General features: G+C 47.5%; 4 protein-coding genes across 5 annotated transcripts in view; 2 read left to right on the top strand and 2 right to left on the bottom strand.

The window, feature by feature from the left end:
- The window catches only part of LOC137910698 (uncharacterized), a 257,139-nt gene that overhangs the window by 9,742 nt on the left and 228,216 nt on the right, over positions 1 to 19,181 (bottom strand). The window lies entirely within an intron of this gene.
- On the bottom strand, positions 1,284 to 2,647 carry med21 (mediator complex subunit 21). Its single transcript, XM_068755341.1, has 4 exons — positions 2,594 to 2,647; positions 2,199 to 2,313; positions 1,769 to 1,869; positions 1,284 to 1,673 (listed from the first exon to the last, which is right to left on the bottom strand). The coding sequence occupies exons 1-4, from the start codon at positions 2,633 to 2,635 to the stop codon at positions 1,494 to 1,496; spliced, it is 438 nt and encodes a 145-aa protein (XP_068611442.1). The 5' UTR covers positions 2,636 to 2,647; the 3' UTR covers positions 1,284 to 1,493.
- Positions 2,725 to 6,150, top strand: fgfr1op2 (FGFR1 oncogene partner 2). Of its 2 annotated transcripts, none has more exons than XM_068755228.1 (6): positions 2,725 to 2,961; positions 3,565 to 3,701; positions 3,902 to 4,013; positions 4,135 to 4,277; positions 4,452 to 4,565; positions 5,597 to 6,150. In XM_068755228.1, the coding sequence occupies exons 1-6, from the start codon at positions 2,937 to 2,939 to the stop codon at positions 5,732 to 5,734; spliced, it is 669 nt and encodes a 222-aa protein (XP_068611329.1). In that variant the 5' UTR covers positions 2,725 to 2,936; the 3' UTR covers positions 5,735 to 6,150. The 2 variants fall into 2 exon arrangements, with proteins under 2 accessions (XP_068611329.1, XP_068611328.1); XM_068755227.1 differs by having other exon boundaries at positions 3,896 to 4,013.
- tm7sf3 (transmembrane 7 superfamily member 3) lies at positions 6,871 to 19,114 on the top strand. Its single transcript, XM_068755302.1, has 12 exons — positions 6,871 to 6,943; positions 9,244 to 9,398; positions 13,016 to 13,166; positions 13,290 to 13,410; positions 14,642 to 14,813; positions 14,927 to 15,104; positions 15,915 to 16,001; positions 16,214 to 16,294; positions 16,417 to 16,569; positions 16,652 to 16,752; positions 17,582 to 17,744; positions 17,818 to 19,114. The coding sequence occupies exons 1-12, from the start codon at positions 6,871 to 6,873 to the stop codon at positions 18,069 to 18,071; spliced, it is 1,689 nt and encodes a 562-aa protein (XP_068611403.1). The 3' UTR covers positions 18,072 to 19,114.

Genomic DNA, 19,181 nt, shown 5'->3' with positions numbered 1-19,181 from the left:
TTTTCATGTCAATATTCCAGCATGAGAACTTTAACGCTATCTGGAATATTTATAATGCCCTTGTTGTTGTGTGTCTCCATGCTAAAGGTCTATAGGCCAAAGAACAAGTATATGCAGCAAATAATTACGCCATTTACTGCTTAGAAAGGAAGGTCACAAAACTGATCATACTGACAGCAAACAGAAAGGTGGGGGCACCCTGCTCACACGTCTGGGTGGGGGGGTCCAGCAGACAAGGCTGCTTTTATATTGTTCACACCAATGGCCCCAGTGAGCGCTATATTTAGAGTTGGCCTGTAAGCGTGAGTTTCGGACATCAGTCCAAAACAAACTGACATTTTGATTTTTGAATTAAATCAAGATCGACCAACATCACTGCTGGTAGGCGGAAATGTTGTCACTGGAGTTCTGTGGAATTTGCAAATGTTATGAATGACTTTTCCCTTTCAGATGGTTTTTAGATTGGCAGGCAACAACGTGAAATCTCAGGCCATTTTTATCCAAGAAACAGATTTATAGAATAAAGTATCTGGTCTTAGAAGCTCTTTAAAATATATCAGATTTCAGGGTATGGTAAAAAAAAAAAAGGCCGCAAAGTGGTAACGTTTAGAAAGCAAGCAACGAGAAAAATCACAAAACACATGAAAACATTCCGTTGTTTCTAGTATTTCTTATGCTGTGTAATTTTGCTGAATATTAAAGGTTTCTGGCGTGGGTTCAAGCAAACGGCAGCATGTTCTGTTGGGTTTAACTGATGCATCTGTTGACAGGGAACAGCAGAGCAGACCACCAGTCAACGAACAGATGAAAGGACTTCTGAGCCTCCAGTTCTTCAAGTTCTTTCATTCTTTTAGAAAGTATGTAGCCTCTGTAAGCGCGTTGAACACACACACACACACACAGTGCAATAAGATCTACTAGAACTAGTTCCATACATCTACATTTAATTAGAAATGTCAGAAACATTAAAATCATTGTGTCAAAAAAAATTAATTACTGTAGTTATCGTCAGAACAAATGAAATCTATAAGTATTTGTTTAAGCTTTATAAAAATAAAATGAAAGATTCATCAGATGTTACACCAAGCTGAGCTGATTCATTAATGATCTCCAGAGCTTTTTTATCATGAATATACTTCAAACCAATTCATAAATATCTACAAAAACAGACTTAACATATATAACATGAACATAAAAGCTTAAAACTCTGACGATCATTCTCACATACGGCCCATGAACGTTTACTGACATTGACTCAACCTTCTGCATCAGCAGAAATGTCCCCCCCCCCCCACACACACACACACACACACACACACACACATCATAACTGCAACTAAGCTAACACAGCGATGACTCATTTTCTGCACACATGGCATTTCACGTTTCAAATACAGACACATTCTGAGAATCCTGAGGTATAAAACTGGAGGGCGAAACAAACACGAGAGAAAATCACGGAATATTGTCCAGAAGTGGGTCGAGGTGTCGAGTCAGGATTCGGCTGTTGGAGGCTGGCTCGGCGCCCCGTTGCGGGTGCGTAGCTGCGACTGGGCGATGTCAGCCAGAGCACTCTGGATCTTCTCCAGAAGCAGATCACCACGGTAAACCACCTCCCCCAGGCGGGCCGCTGCCTCGTGGTTCTCCTCCTCCAGCTGCCGCAAACTTGCCGCCTGACGAGAAGTAAAAGCAACCGAGACCGTGTGTGTGTGTGTGTGTGTGTGTGTGTGTCTGTGTGTCTGTGTATTCCACCTCATGCAGATCTAACCTGCAGGGCCGCCGTGGACTCCTCACTGGGCAGAGAGTCGATCAGGACGTCCACGTCTTTGGCTGTTCTGGCGATCAGCGCTGCAAACAGCTGGGCGTATTCTGTAAAGAAGCAGCCATTTTGAATTTAAGATGAAATAAAATACTATTACCAATAATTTGAGAAGTATGCAGCGACGCTCAGGGTACAGACCAAAACTATGAGCCAGGCTCGTTTGAAAAAAACAACCTGCAGTATTTGTCGTATTGGACAATACATCTGGATACTTCAAAAAGCTGATATTCCGTCTCAGTTGGGGTTCAATAACCGTCAGATTCACAGAGCTCCATTAGACAAAGCTATTTGTTTTAATGTTAGATACTTACCGGTACGACAAAGGCTGAGGAATAGACCAGCATGCATTTGTTGCTGTTATACATAGATAGCCCACCTTCGGTGGAGTTGGCCGGCTGCTCTTTGCTGATGGCCGTCTGGATGTTGCTGAAGGAGGCGGGAGGCGCGCATTGCTGCAGAACGCCGATGGCGTTACAAAACTGATCTGCGAGCTGGACGGAGAACACTAAGATTACCGGTAACCTTCACTCGGGCTTCGGTGTTTACGTTTCTGACGCAGCGGTAACTATCTGTGGCTGGTAACGTGGTAACGCGGGGAAGCCCGGACAGCGTTAATGTCGGCTCAACGGCGACGCAGCGCAGGAAGGCGCTGCCGCTGCCGCTTCGCGTAATGTACAGTTTACTGCTGATTATAACCGGGTGACTTATCGTCGTTTTAATTTAGTTTCATGGAAACAAAGCAAAACAAGAAAACAAATAAATTTACCTTACCGAATTGACAGCGTCTTGGAGCTGCGTTAGTCTGTCCGCCATGTTTTCAGTAACGTAACAAACCAACGTTATCAGTTCTCGCGAGAACAACCAGCTACTATGAAGTCTCGCGGGACTAGACGGTACGAGGAAGCCGTAGTTCTGGTTCTGGTTCTGGTCGTTCAGGAGTAGCTGCAGCGAGATAAATGCTCTGAAACGGGCTTCGCGGAGACACCGCCTCTTGTTCTTCGAGGCTGCGCCGGGAATTTGTACTATTTGTCTTTTGATGGGGGACTAATTAGCCGGTAGCTAATGCTAGCTACTAAACGTCAACAGGAAGTAAACACTCTAGCGTTAGTTTGCAATGTCTTGCGCGTTGAGTTCCCCAGGTACAATATGTTTTTACGCAATGTTTTATTTTGTAAAAATGTATTGAGAGAGCGTTAATAATAAAATAATTCTGAGCGCCATTCGTTTATGACGATGTTTGTCTGACAGACTTGGCGTGTGTGCCCACGTTAAAGCAGCTAATGGGCTAGCAATGACTCCACATTGTTTAGCATGTAATGTTAGCTATTGTACATCAAACGAAGCAGGAATCCCGAGTGCTTTATTGTGGCGTGTTGATTTGATTACTCCTGCACGTTGCAATCAACAATGTTTGACTTGCAGCGGTCGGAGCGAGCTAAGTACCGGTAATGCTCGAGTAAAGTTCATCTCAGTTTGATTCTCTCATCCTGAACGATTGCTTTTACATTTGCATAACGTGCTAATCCAGCACAGACTTATAAACAGCATTTGTGATCATTATTTTTGGAAGAAATGTCACTGTTTGATCATATTTGAGCTATAGATTCTACCGTATTCAAATGGCAGACTTTTGAACTAACCATCAAATGGGGAATCCAAATTCTATGGAGGTAAACGCGTATTACTGGACTGAAATATGTCACGTTCAATCCTTCTTTTAATGCTGGATTATATTTCCTCAGGCATGAACTGTACCTTAGAGAAGGTCCTGGCGGATGCCAAATCGTTGGTGGAAAGGCTCCGTAACCATGACAACGCTGCTGAGATGTTAATCGAACAGACAACGTCGCTCAACAAGCGAGTGGAGGCCATGAAACAGGTGTGGTGAAATATTTAGCATTTTGCGTAGAGCGGAGAGTTTGTCGCTAAGCGGAAAGCACTGAAATGAATCATCGCTCGGCTGCTTTTAAACACGAAGATCTTCGGATGATCCTGATTCCTGACTGCTTTCCGTTTATCATGCGCCTCATGTATGTAGTAAACGTTTTTGTTGTTGTCGTGTCTTGGTGGTAGTACCAGGAGGAGATTGACTCGCTGAATCAGGTCGCGCGACATCGTCCTCGTTCTAGTCTGGTCCTCGGAATCCAACAGGAAAACCGTCAGATCAGAGAGCTCCAATTGGAAAACAAAGGTTGGCAATTTGTTTGATCTTCTCTTTCAATGTTAACTTTCTGATGGATGAACTTTGATAATAATCACGGCGAGGTGACGTAAAGCAGACTTATGGATATGCTCCACTCGTCTTCTTGTAGAGCTACGGTCATCGTTGGAGGAGCACCAGTCTGCTTTAGAACTCATCATGACCAAGTACAGGGAGCAGGTGTTCAGGTTGCTCATGGCCAGCAAGAGGGACGACCCGACAATTGTGACCCAGCTCAAGGAGCAGCATACCACGGTCAGTGACGGCCACGCAGTAATACTTGTACTGGGACGATAAAAGCAAAAACATTTTGTTTTTCCAGGACGACCTTAAAGCCCTAATTCTTACGGGATAACGTACGGACTTAAGCATCATTAGTGCACTCTCTGAACTCCTGAGGTTTAGATATCTTTGCTTTCTTCTTTTTAGGAAATGCAAGCACACATAGACAAGATCAATGAGATGGCCTCCGTGATGCGGAAGGCAATAGAGGTGGACGAGGGGCGGACGTGCCAAGACGAGGAGAGGATCAAACAGTTGGAGGTAAAGTCACATTTCCTTTTTATCTATACGGCCAACAATTCCGAACGCTCTAGAGTCTAGCCATCCCAAAGAAAAAACAACAACAACAAAGTATTCGTTCATCTTCCTGCCCGGGTTTGTTGGTTACCGGGTCGCGGGTCGTGCTGGAACCTATCCCAGCAGTGAACGGGCGAGAGGCGGCGTATTTTCTGCCTGTTTTTGGTTTGTGGGAGGAAGCCGGAGAACCCCGAGAGAACCCACGCAGACACGGGGAGAACATGCAAACTCCTCACAGAAAGACCTTCTCGCTGTGAGGCAACAGCGCTAACCACTGGGCCACCGTGCCACCCAAAGTAATCCCAGCAAATGACAAACTAGAACGACAATCAGAGATTGCAGACCCTCGCCTCCAAAAGACTATTGGATCTTGTGAGACGGTAAACAGGGCTTCCGGATCAGGGGGGGCCAAACCTGCTCTAGCTTGCTGCTCCGGAACGTACTACAAGACTCCTTCTGGACTCTTTTTCCCATCATGCCATTCGTGTCCCTCCCTCTTAAAGTGGCAGTTTACAGCACAGGTACAATTCCAGATGGAAAAATAATTCTAGAATCTGGATCCAGATCCGGATCAACGCCATTCTCGGGGAGGACCGAGCCACGGACAGACCCTTGCTTGTGTAAAATTTTCAAGTCGATTGGGTTACTAGTTTTTGAGTTATGCGCTCGGACAGACAGACAGACAAACGCACCCAATTGCAATACCCTCGCCTCCTCTTCGGCGGGGGTAATAAAAGGATTACTCAAAGAAGTTTGAGATCAGTGTAAGACTATTTCTATTTCTGACCACAGAGACTTTTACAAGTCTGTCCGTGCAAAGCTGCCGGTTTATTCGGTGACAACCCACCAGCATGCAAATATTCTGTAGTATTCTCTTTTCATTAAAGGAAACATGTAGCCATACTGTACTGTGTACTATCAGACCTTTTACTGCTGGTGTGTCGTATTCCTGCTTCTGAATGCGTGCTTGTACGTTTCCTGTTTCTCTCCATTAGCTGGAGAACAGAGGACTCCGGGAGCTGCTGGGAATCAGTCGTGAGGCTTTCCTGATCCTGAAGCGAGAAGACGCATCGGAGAGCACCTCGCTGTCTCCGATGATGACGAGCACGGACCTCAGTTTACGGAAGAGTTAGGGGGGCCCGTGGTGACCACCCAGTCTTCACCGCACAGATTTGGTTTTTTACTTTGAATCCTGCTCTTTCCCTCTGGTCTCTGACGGCACTGCGCCCCCATCTGGTGATTCAGACGCACACATCGGTCGTATTTGGCGGTACAGCTGTTACGTTTTTGTTAATTTTGCCAGAATGCATGGTTTAAATGTGTGGATGGGTAAATAAAGAGATTTAGTTCAAATGAATGTGTGAGCAGTGCACGGATTTGTGTTTCTTCTTCTGTTTAGGACACAGGTTTGAGTACCGGTACTCGGCTCATCAGCAGGAAAGCAGGATTAGAAACAATGAACACAAACAGGATGCTGCAAATTTCAACAACTAAATAGTTACATGACAAATAAAGAATAGAAGCCTTTTTACTGCTTTGAAGGTTTTTGTAGACGTAATAAAGTTCGTTTATATAAATTACTTTTAAATTGGAGTCCGCCCCATATATTTCACCTTTACAAAAGAACGCCACGGTTATAAACAGGCAACAAAGCAGACATCTGAATAGAAGTATGACCATTGCTGAAGAATGTCAACCTTTCACAACGTATAGCATATTTTGCTTATCGGTCAATCTCCTCACATCTAAGATCTTAGAAACTTAGAAATACATATAAAAGCGAAAAAATAAAAAACAAATAAAAGTTAATATAAATACAAAAATATAAATCAAGATTCAAAAATTAAAAATATATGGGGAATAAATACAGAAACAGATATGTATATAAATAGAATTAAATATAAATCAATCAATCAATTAAAGCGCTCTGCTTTCATATTTATTTTTAAGGTGAACAGTTCAACCCAAGACACACTTAAATTTTCGCTTTTATTTCCATTTATATTAATATTTAATTTTAATGTATTAATACATTTATTAATTTAATTTTAAGTGTGCCATTTTTCATCCTCCATAGCCTCGCGAGGGCCTGAAGTATCGCGGGAGCGGAGGCGGGATTATCGTCAGCATGCCGCGCAGTCGGAGCGGTAAAGGTTCTGTTCTGTTCGGGTCGTCTGGCGGAACCGAACATGTCTCCTTCGCGTCTTTTCCGACCTCTCCTTCCTAAATACGCGCGACTTGGATGATATCTCAGCGCAGCAGAAGCAAAATGGCTCTCTGGCTGTTCTACCCGCTGCTGCTGCTGCTGCTGCTGCTGCGTAAAGTCCGAGCGCAAGAGGAACGTGAGTAACGAGACGTTACGTTACTTTGATTTGTTTGATCTCGATTCACTTTTAAAAACGAACTTTCTCGCCTTCGTGACTGACTAATGTTGAATCCTGTGCTAAACGACGCGCTGTGATCGATACTCTGCGTACTGGGTTCGCTTTCGCTAAAGTTAGCGAGAAATGCATTAATAATGTAGTTTTTCAGCGTGCGTGTGTCTAACACGCATGTTGCGTGCATGTGTCTAACACGCAACATGCGTGCATGTGTCTAACACGCATGTTGCGGCGGGGCAACACAGAACAGTTCGATTAAAGATAGCAGCATATCAGCGTTTTGATTTAATATTGGTGACGTAGTAACAACAGGAGCCGCAGCGTTTCGGTTATAACGCATCATAGTGAATCAGATTGATGTTATTTTATTGTTATTGATACTGTGAATAAAGGAGAACGTTTAACCTCTCCTGTCCCCGGAAGCAGTTTGTTTCATCTCATAATAGAATCTAGAATGACGTCATTATTCACTTGATCAGGTCGATCGGGTCAAACAGGATTTCTCTATTCGTGACTTTCATTGCGAAACTGAATGATCACATTATCAACGACGATCTGATCTTCATCATTCACGTTTTGTTATCTCACACTGTTTTGCTTTTTAAAGTTCTTTTTTCCACGAGCCAGAAACATTTGAACCTTCTTAGGAGTTCAGGTTCTGAATTCAAACGTTCCGTTTCCTGCTCTGGGGCCGCTAGCGCCCTTTAGCCCGCTCTGCTAGCGCCCTTTAGCCCGCTCTGCTAGCGCCCTTTAGCCCACTCTGCTAGCGCCCTTTAGCCCGCTCTGCTAGCGCCCTGCAGCCCGCCCTGCTAACGCCCTGCAGCCCGCCCTGCTAGCGCCCTTTAGCCCGCTCTGCTAACGCCCTTTAGCCCGCTCTGCTAGCGCCCTGCAGCACGCCCTGCCAACGCCCTTTAGCCCGCTCTGCTAGCGCCCTGCAGCCCGCTCTGCTAACGCCCTCCTGAGCTGCAGCCCGCCCTGCTAACGCCCTGCAGCCCGCCCTGCAGCCCGCCCTGCAGCCTGCCCTGCTAGCGCCCTTTAGCCCGCTCTGCTAACGCCCTGCGTGAGCTGCTAATGCCCTCCTGAGCTGCAGCCCGCTCTGCTAGCACCCTGCAGCCCGCTCTGCTAACGCCCTGCAGCCCGCCCTGCTAAAACCCTCCTGAGCTGCAGCCTGCTCTGCTAGCGCCCTGCAGCCCGCTCTGCTAACGCCCTGCAGCCCGCCCTGCTAAAACCCTCCTGAGCTGCAGCCTGCTCTGCTAGCGCCCTGCAGCCCGCTCTGCTAACGCCCTCCTGAGCTGCAGCCAATCTTCAGCTTTGGCTTTTTCTGTATGACACTCTTGTGACTTGTCTCACAGCAAGCATGCAACGACAAACGATGATGGGCGTAGGCCAAAACACAAGACAAAGTGACTCAAATGTCATTTGACACGCTTCCTGTAATCTTTTGCACTCTGCAAATATACTTATCTTTTTGTCAAACTTTAAAGCATGCCCAGCAATCGGACTGATAAGTAGAACCGTTGACCGTTCTGGCTGGTCGTAGATTAGCATGCAGGGCTGAGGACTGACAGGTTGCTGAAGTCATGACGGAGGAAAGGATCTGGGGTTCTGAACAATAACTCGCCCTGACGGAGGTTTCAGAGTTCCACCGGCACCTGAATTATTAGCGCAAAATCTTGACTGTAAATAAGATTTTTTTGTTTTTGTACGTTTAATTCAAATCCGTCATGCTGTTAAACTGGATTTCACGTGTTGGTCCGTTTTTGGGTTGGAACAAAGTTGGAGCTGGATTTTGAAAGCACAGAATTGCAGTTAAAGTGCACAAATCTTGGCATCAAATGTGTATTATTTGTGTTTTAATCCCTAATAATACATCAGTTGATCTGCTTGCCTTGCTTTGTATTAAGAATTATTTGTAACTAAAGCTAAGTAACTAAAGAAAGCAGCACGAGATGAAAAAACTAAACTGTCGGCAGGTTTTACAGCATTCAGGAGTTTTTTTTCTCACTTAAAAAAAAACAAGGTGTTTTCAAATCCTCTTCCATTTTCGGACAATGGAAACAGGAATAAAGAAGAATAGCCGAAAGAAGTGAAACATTTTAATGTCCCGTTCTGGCCTATAAAAAGTCCAAACTCTTGATTCAGATTCCGGCATCCTTTCCTGCCCGAGACTTTTCAGCGGCGGAGTTCTGGTCACGCTGCGACACGGCTTTGTTTGTTTTTGTCAACGCAATGCAAACGTGAGTTTCCCGTGTCCGTCTCAGACCAGGTGGCGTTCACGCCAGGAGCGTTCCAGAACGTGAGCGTCTCTCAGAATGAAACCGTGCAGGCTGTGCTGTCCAGGATCCGCCCAGAGGTCGCTTTCATCACTCTGCAGTTCCACACGCAGTATCGCAACGCAACGCTGTCCTACACGAAGGTGAGACGGCCTCTGTCTCGTCCGTCTCTTCTGCTTTCACAACACTAAACTGACAGGGAGGTCATTGGGGTCGACCTGATGTGAGTTTTAAACCAGGGGTCCCCAACCACCGGGCCGCGGCCCGGTACCGGTCCGTGAGGCATTTGTTACCGGGCCGCAAAGAAAGAACGACTAATGTATACGATTTCCGTTGTATCGATTATTAGCGTCTAAAAGGCATTTTATTTTTAAAAACGACCGGATTTTCTCCAACGTAACAATCGCCTCAGACAGCCGTGAACTCGCGAAAATTAATAAAAAGAAACAAAACTATTTGGAGCGCTTCTTTGCGAAGGAAAAACGTCCTACTGAGGAGGAAGAAGAAGAGGAGGAAGAAGAGGCACCGACGACCTCCAAGAAGAGAAACCAGGACTAAGACTTAAAACGGGTATTAACAGCTGATTCGCTCCGTTAACGAGCAATGAAGGGTTCAAAACTGCTTCAGCACAAAGACCAGAACCCGGATTAAAAAACAAGAACCCGGATTAAAAGAGAAGAACCTGGATTAAAAGACGAGAATGTGGAATTTATGAAACAAAAAACCATGAAGGACAGAAGTAATTATTGGGACCATCATTTATGGTGAGTAGATATTGTGTAACTTAATTATTTATTTAATGGTTATTGCAAGTGCATAATATAAAGTTTATTGGGTTAGGGTTAGGGTTAGGGTTAGGGCCCCGCCCCCCCCCCGGTCCACGAAACAATTTCACGGCGTGAAACCGGTCCGTGGCAGGAAAAAGGGACCGCTGTTTTAAACGACCACACGACACTTTTCTTTTCTCAGGATTCTTCTTGCTTTAGTGTGAACGGGCGCTTTTTCTACATCTGATTAATGAATGAGGCTTGGTCACGGAGGTTGTCTGACCCTGTGAGAGAAGCTGCGGTCAGCTGACCTCCAGTCCGCCGGTCATGAGGGGCAGATGAGGAGGCCCAGAGGTCAAACCTTCTGGCTTTGGTCCCACAAGTCTGGGCGCAGAGCTCAGTTTGGGTCGCGTCCCGATATACCTTTACTGCTGATGGAAACGGAAAGTCAAACAAGTCTGTGTGAGGGTTCCCAGTGGAAAGAAATATCTCCTAAAAAAAAAAGGACCGGCCAGTCGATGCAGAAGGAGGACGAACCCGCAGCATTTCAGCTTCCTTCACGTTCACTGTGGGCAACAACAAGATCCTTGGGTAGTGTGTGTTCTGTGTTTTATCAACCAATGTCTGTCCGTTTCTTCTTCGGGTTAACAAAATATTTCAAAGCGCCCGAGTTAAAATCCGCCAGATAAATTAGTAGACTGTAAAATAGAATAGAATAGAATAGAACGCCTTTATTAGGAATCCTTTACACACTTGAGTTTAGATGCGTTTTAAGCCTCTGCGCTTCAGAATCGGGAGATAAATTCAGCGGAAACCACATTAAATGGAGTATTTTCACTCGGACCACCGCCGTCTGGATGTGATGGTGTCACACAGTGGACTTATTGTAGCAGCGCTCCCGTGCAACTCGTGCGTTACACGTGACATTCCGCGTTTGCCCACTGGGGATTTGTCGCGCATCACAGGGTGTGTTCCCCGTGAGGAGTTCCTACCCTGCGCTGCCGTCATCGCACGGCGCAGGTAAAAAGTACAAGCGCTAATGTATATAACATGTCGGCCCTTGATTCCATGGAAATAAGGAAGTGTTGGTTCCGAGTGTAAGAAATAAGAAGTTTGGGTAACTGTAAACGCGTTCCAAACCTCACACAGCCAAGTCATGGAATTCACGTATTTACCAGTCTGTATGGAAATTTAATTGTTTTTTAAAATAAGAAATGAAGTAAATTCTGCCTAAAAAAGAAGCGCCTTGGGAAAACCCCTTTGCTTTGGCCTGCTGGCCTCGTGATGCACGTTCCTCAGGTCACATGATCTTCAGTTCACCATTGATGTGGTTTACTGGGACACACACTTAAAAGTTTGCCAGTTTGAGTTTATCTGAAGTTTTCTTTTGATCTTCCATTAGTGGGTTGAATACCACGCTACGATGATTCAAAGGGTAACACTCGGGGGGGTTCGGAATGTTTCTAATCCCTGAACACTTTGCTCAAAATGTCATTCATCACTCCCTTGAAAGGAAAATAATCCAACTTGGATGTAAATTACTGCATTTCACAATAATTTATATCACCTTTGTTTAAACTTTAGACTTATTTTTGTCTCTCTCTGTAAAAATAATTAAATCAGCCATTCAACACTAATGCAATTTATTCTAAATAAAATTCCAGGGACGTTTCTAGTTAATGAGTTTGGTCCCTTTTCAGTCATTTTGTAGATATTTTTGGTCACGATCCGTCTCACGAGGCCGGTCATAAGAATCATGATCCTCAGTAAGCGGCTTCCGGTTGGTTAATGGATCAGAACAACTAGAATAGAATAGAAAGCCTTATTGTCATTGCATAGTGGATACACAACGAGATCAGGAGCGCTGCTCCTTTGCTGCTTAGTTACATTAAATACAAGTAATAGAAGAAGAAACTGAGTGCGTTGTGATGTTTTCAGAGGAGGATAATATTCTTAGTTTCCTATATTCTTAGATAAGCTCAGTTCTCGGACGTAATCCGTTCTGTAATACTATTTCCCATAATAATTAATGTAAACTGGATGAATGTGTTTCTACACATCAGATAAATGTCCATTTACACGCCTACATTTCTATCAATGTAACTACGTGTATCTAAACGGCAGAAAACACATAAAAGTGAAAATAATATAAAAACCAACATTCTGTATCCTTTACATCCTGTTTTGACTGCGGGGTCGGGGGGGGGGGGGGGGTATTCGTTTGAACGGGGGTCCTTCTCCATGAAGTCACTGGGTAACAATCCTCCTGGGCTTTTCCATTTCTTTCTCTTTAGCTCAGTCTCCTATCGTAAAGTCTAAACCGTTGATCTCTCCGTCCCGTCCTGCAGCGAGATCAGAAAGATGGACGTCACTTTCATAACTGTGGATTATTTCCTTCTTTAGTTCGACAGTTGTTCTCTCTACGTTCCTCTTTTCTTTTCCAGTAGCGTTGCTGCCGCCTTTCTTTGGATCCATGACTCAGAGCTAAAGAGAATAAAATGCGAAAACACACGCGCACGAAGCCAAACACGAGCACACGGTCTTTCTCCTTCGGCAGGCCGCCTCAAACTGAACCTCCTCGGGTCGACGCCGCCATTGGGCCGCCATGTGGCCGCCATTGGGCCGCCATGTGGCCGCCATTGGGCCGCCATTGGGCCGCCATGTGGCCGCCATGTGGCCGCCATTGGGCCGCCATTGGGCCGCCATGTGGCCGCCATTGGGCCGCCATGTGACCGCCATGTGGCGCCTTGTGGCCGCCAGGTCAAAAGCGTTCCACTGCTAATGCCGTTCCCAACAGCCTCGGCTACCAGCATGAACAAACGGCAGGCTCCTGTTTCGTATTAATATGTCGCCACGCGGCTTTAGCTTGGTGCTTCCGAGCTGCTAGCACGTCCGTAGACTTGTGTCTCGTGATTCCTAACGTTGTGGTCATTATTCTGTTCAGTTGTGTAATGCGAGTGCATCCGCTAACAAGACGCTCGTGTTTGGTCCAGACGCCGGGCCTCGGGCGCTCTCTGACAGCAGCGGACTCGGGGCTCCTGTCCACTCTCCTGCCGGGCCAAGTGTCCCTCTCCTTGTTCTTGTCTTCTCCTGATGGTGGCGTGGTGGCAGCCACCGGGGTCGTCCTCCCGTTCTCCAGCACAGGTAAAGGTCAAGTTGACACAGCCCTTGAAAAGTCCAGTTGACTCTTCTTTACTCTCCTCGACCCGGGAGACTAAGAACCTGCACAGGTGAGCCTCACCTGGAGACCGACGTGTTCTGTTTCAGATCCGGTCCCTGGCGCTTGTAACACGGAGTTCGACCTGGACGTCGACCCGAATGTCTACGTCCGCTACAACCTCTACGAGACCACCATCCGCTTCGCTCCGGCGAACCTGGGCTCCGAGAGGTAGCGTGAGCCCGGGCCACCCGGCGCGCTGAGCCTCCTTCAGCCTGTCCGCACCCCCCCCCGAATGTCTGTTCTCACTGCAGCTTCGATTAGACGCACGGGGATGACTCTTGTTGTTTGGCTGCATAATGTGTCGAGCGTCACCGTGGCAACGTGGAGTTGTAGGCCACCAGTTCTCAGACGGACCAGGGCAGTTGGCGTCTGCAGGGTTAAACAGACACACACTTTTGTGCGGCTCGAGCTAAAAGGGCGTCGTTAGGACCTTCTCAACTGTTTCTAATCCACTTGGTTGACCGCTGCCGATGAGGACACACGTTTCGGAGTGGATCCAGATAAAGAGAGGGGGTTTCCCTTTGTGGTTTTTGCGCATATTTGAATTTACCGGTATACATTTACTTTTCAGATGCAATCTTTCGAGTTTTTACTTCAACATTTTGGGGAACACTTGCGTCTTGTTGTGTTTTTGATCGTTTCAATCGTTTGATTGAAGCAGACTGGAGGATGTTAGCGGCGGCTAAACGACTAAACCTCCCGTTGCTTATTCGTGACAACAGGAAACGACACGGAGCCGGATCCTGGAGGCCCGTTCACGACCAGCAGATGAAGCTTTTTCTTGCTTCCGTGTTGCACGCAGGCTCTCAAAGTTCTGAAGATGCATCACGTATCCACTTAGAAGAATATTCCAAACGAATTTTTCTCCAATTATATTCAAATGAACTGCAGCCAGCTCTGACTTTACAGCGAAGCCATCGAGGTCCAGCTGCAGCGTCTTTACACGGCGTTGGAATGCTTTTCCAGATTTATCCGACTTCATGCGCTATTGGAGCATTTGTGCTTTCTGTCTCTTCTTAAGTTCACATTTGTTTGTTTTGAGGAAGTGAATTATTTCCTGTTATTCATTCCTTTACGCAGTAAAGTTCAAGCCAGAGCCGACTCCTGGGCGTCTGCCGTTCGCCGTGGCGTTCTGACACCTCTGCCAAATCTCTGAATGACGAAACCCAAAACGGAATGACGTAAAGCGTCCGTCTTCGTGTCTTCACCGTCTCCCCTCGTGTCTCTCTCGGTCTGCTTTGCTCGGTGTGTTGAAATATCTTTACGCTCGCGTGACTTTATCAACGGTAGGACGATCGCTGCCTCTTAAACCTTCACCGCGTGCCCATGAGCAACGCTTTGAACCTTTCAGCCGTTCGCCCTGAAGGGGGCACTTATCCGTCCGTCCTGCTCCTCTCAGGGGACAAACTCCTCCGGCCTGCGACAGATCAACAGCGGGCGACACGCGCTGGCGGCTGCTCTACGACGTCTATCAGCACTTCACGCCTGAGAGCGACCTATCAGAGCGCAGCCTGTTCGTCGCCATTCAGGCGGTCGCCGACGTCCGGGGCATGATGGAGCGAGGCAGACGGGTGGGGTACAAAAAGATCATTGTTTACTTCCAGATGTGATTCAATAAGAAGCAAATGTCCTAAAATATATAATATACAACAGAACTTCTGGCTCCTCCCCCGTTTTCCTGCAGGTCATGACGCTGTCGGCAACAGATGTGAGCACGGCGGTGTTCAACTCCATCCCGGGCCAGGGCGTGATCTACTCCGTCATCGTCCGGGACCCCCTCCTGAACACCTCGGCCTCCTACGTCCCCGCCCACACCTACGCCTGCAGCTTCACGTCCACGCTGGACAGCTGCCACACCCTCGGTGGGCTGCCCTTTGGTGCCCTTTGGTGCTCTTTGGTGCCCTTTGGTGCTCTTTGGTGCTCTTTGGTGCTCTTTGGTGCCCTTTGGTGCCCTTTGATGCTCTTTGATGCTCTTTGGTGCTCTTTGGTGCTCTTTGGTGCCCTTTGATGCTCTTTGATGCTCTTTGGTGCTCTTTGGTGCTCTTTGGTGCCCTTTGATGCTCTTTGATGCTCTTTGGTGCTCTTTGATGCTCTTTGGTGCTCTTTGGTTGTCCCGGTTACGTCTCAGACCTGCTGCTGCTTTATTAGCCCATCTCCTTTGGTCTTGCTGTTGGCGGAGGACATTCCTGGGATGGCTAAGGGTTGCCCTCCTCTTTCTTCTTCCTACAAGGTCTTCTAGGATCTTCAGGAACTTGCTCCGTTGCCGTTATGGGCTTCATGCTGGGGCTGCAGCAACCATAGAACTTTGACTGTGCATCAGAAATCAGCCACATGTTAGGATTTTGCACCAGAATGTTGGCCCAGCTGAGCAGAAACTCTGAGATTCCACCACTAATATCGTCTTGGACAGTCCCAAAGTCGGTGTTCCGTTCCCGGGGCCTGAACCTCGGAGGGGCGTCGCTGTCCGTCTCCACTTTGAGTTCAACACGCACGATTAAACGGGATAAATTCTAAAGTCAAGTCTGTTTTCGTGATGTCTGAGTCACGAGACCCCCCCCGAATCAGAGCATGCACCGATTCGCTCGACCAACAGATCAGGTCGAAATAAAGTGACCTACGTTTCTCTGGTCTCTGTGACGTGTTTGAACTTCTGCTTTGTTCTTTCTGTTCAGGGAGGATATCTACGAAGGTTCTCTTCACGCTCGCTGGCCTGGCAGGCCTGTTGGTCTGCTTCTTTGGCCATCGCTTCTTCAAATGTGGTAAGTCGACGTTCTCCTCTGGTTAATCCGGAGTTCTCTTTGTCAGCCATGCTCATCCTGAGCTTAATGAGCCGCTCCTGTTCCCTTTGAGCAGAGCTGTTCTGCATGGCGCGGTTCTATGATGAATGAATAAAGTCTGTTCCCTTTGAACAGAGCTGTTCTGCATGGCGCGGTTCTATGATGAATGAATAAAGTCTGTTCCCTTTGTGCAGAGTTGTTCTGCATGGCGTTCAGCTTCGCAGCGTTCTTCTTCTTCGTGCTGATCACGAGGACCACGGAGCTGGACTACGACAGTGAGTTCATTCCACGTGGATCATTGAACACATGATTGGAGACGGCGTGCAGCCATTAGCCTGAGCTTCCTGTCCCCGATGTCTCTCTCTCTCTCTCTCTCCCTCTCCCTCCCTCCCTGCAGTCTGTCTGGCCGTGTCGGCGGTGATCGGCGTGGTGGGCGGGGTCATCCTGGTGATGAGCTGGTGGCGGTTTGGTTCGGTCATGGCCTGCATTGTGGTTGTTGGACTTATGCTCGGCTTCCTTGTCGCCTCCATTGTCTTCTTCACTCCTCTTGGTAGGAACACTCCGCCTCCGCCCCCCCCCCCCCCCCCACTGCTGCCGGGTGTTTGATCTCTGGCTGGCGTCTCATTGTTCAGGTGATCTCGACGTGTTCAGACGTTCAGACGCCGTTTTCTGGGTGACCTTTTGCTGCATCGTGATCGCCGTCCCCCCCTTCTTCGTGCGTTGGCCCAGAGAGGTGAGATTCTCACTGTCGGCACCTAGTGGTGGAGAAAATACTTCACTAATCCTTTACAGGAAGTTACAGTGGTGGAGAAAATACTTCACTCATCCTTCAGGAAGTTAGTGGTGGAGAAAATACTTCACTCATCCTTCAGGAAGTTACAGTGGTGGAGAAAATACTTCACTAATCCTTTACAGGAAGTTACAGTGGTGTAGAAAATACTTCACTAATCCTTTACAGGAAGTTACAGTGGTGGAGAAAGTACTTCACTAATCCTTTACAGGAAGTTACAGTGGTGTAGAAAGTACTTCACTCATCCTTTACAGGAAGTTACAGTGGTGGAGAAAGTACTTCACTAATCCTTTACACGTTTCCCTCAAATAGCCGGCGGACCCCCCCCCCAGCTTGTTCAGAGTTCAGCTGAAAGAGGCGCTTGTTGATTGGACAAAGTAGGAGGCGAAGTCCTGCCCTCTCCCGTGTGTGTTTTGGAGTGTGCGCTGTACTTCCTCTACCCGAGCTGCACTGCGTTTAGCGTTACTACGTACATTTGGTCCGGTGAGCTTTCACACCGCATACGAAGCGAACCAGGGTTCCATTGTAAGCAAACAGACCCACGTTTTCAGGCGGACCAGAGTTCACTTATTTGGTCCGCACCAGAGTTCGGATGAGCTTTCAGCCCTGCCCAAACGAAGCGGACTATCTGAGGAAACGAACTGTGGTCCGTTTAAATCGGACCGAAGGTCTCCGGCGTGAAGACGACGCGTCGCACGCCGTCTGGGTTGGTTTGAGGCGCATCCTGTTGATTCGTATTTATTTTTCCTTCGTCCCGTTTCCCGTGTTTCAGGGGAACATCATCGCGTGCGGCGTCATCGGCGCCCACGCCGTCGTTCTGGCCGTCAACGCTTACGTCTACACCAGCCTCTCGTACGTCACGCTGAACATCCTCAAACGCTTCCTGAACGGCAGCTTCAGCAAAGCGTTCACCGACGTGCCGTTCCAGAGCATCGGTGAGTTCCGCGCCTGAAGCCCGCGTTCCCGTTGCGCCGCCGTCCCCTCAGCTCCGCCCCCCTTTCCCCTCAGACTACATCCTGATCACGGTGTGGGCGGTGTTGGGCGTCTGCGGCGTCGTCCTGCAGCTTTACCGCGAGCGTTCCCGGCCGTTCTTCCCGCCCAGCCCGTACCTCATGTGGCAGCAGGAACGCGAGCGGCGCCAGACCAACGTGCTGGACCCGAGCCACCACTTCCCGCCGCTGCCCGACCGCCTCCTGGCCAGAATACAGCAGCTCGGGAAGAGGGCGGAGCCGGCTGGGGAACACACCCCTCTGCTCCTTTGAACGGGTTCTGTTGCTGCTTCAAGCGAAGTCCTGAACTACTAACGAAGTACAGAGTGAAGTATTCCATCTGGAGAATCTGGGGATACGATTCAGATGAAATACTTTGAAGCAGCAAGATCCGCTTCTTAGTTTCACAGACCCCTGATTGTGAACAACGCTTCCCCCTGGTGGTCGGGGGTTTAAACGACTGTTGGACGTTACGACCCCCCCTGGTCTGTTGTTTTTACGACATGCAAGTCGAGTGCAAGGCAGCGTCTGCGGACTCGCCCACGATGTCTACCAAGAGGAAATGGTCTCTATCTACTCCGATATTTTCCGTATCATGACGCAGTATAATATACTTACGTTAATTTAACGCGGGCCGACTTACGGCAAAACCCTCGGAACCGATTGTGGTGCTAAATCAAGGATCCCCTTTAGAAAGTTCTACTGTCAGTCAGCGGAACCACCAGAACCTGGACTCACAGAATCCTGTCGGTTGTTGATCGTCGTCTCACAAACAAACAAACAAACATTGACTTACCGTTCTCCAACTCGCTGCATGATGAACCCTGAGCCAAATGTTGTAAACCTTTGATTAAAAAAAAAAAGAAGCTTTAAACTTAAGAACAAATGTTAGAAAATGACATTGTACCAAAATGCAACAATGTTTGTGATGTTTTTATTCTCGGGTGTCGGTCAGAACAAAGAACTTTTAGTTTTTATTTGTTATACAAAATAACATCAAGTGTTGTTTGCCCTGCAGAACAAACATTTTAACCTGAAAACGTGTTTATTCTTGTCCGTTTGTACTTTTTCTAATTTGCACACTAGATTGTAGTATTTTTCTGTCGGTAATGTTTAAACTCGTCGGCGGAGACTCCTCAGGCCTTCTGACTATGCACTAATTCACAAAGGACGAAACCTTTGTCTCGAAGCCTCTAAATGTCCACCAGTGTCTTCTGACGGTTGAGCTGTCCCGTGACTTTCCAGTGCAGGTTTATCTCTGAGGGAGGAGGCCAGCTGTATTTGTAATTGTTTTGATATTTAATAAAGGCCTGCAGGTGGAAAAGCTCGTCTTGTTCTTCCCTATCGGCCGCGCTACGATTCTTATTTATTTATTTTTGTTGC

This window comes from Brachionichthys hirsutus, chromosome 22 (assembly GCF_040956055.1).
Source record: "Brachionichthys hirsutus isolate HB-005 chromosome 22, CSIRO-AGI_Bhir_v1, whole genome shotgun sequence".
Lineage (NCBI taxonomy): Eukaryota > Metazoa > Chordata > Actinopteri > Lophiiformes > Brachionichthyidae > Brachionichthys > Brachionichthys hirsutus.
The sequence above is the reverse complement of the archived record's forward strand: the minus strand, read 5'-3'. Positions and strand labels throughout refer to the sequence as shown.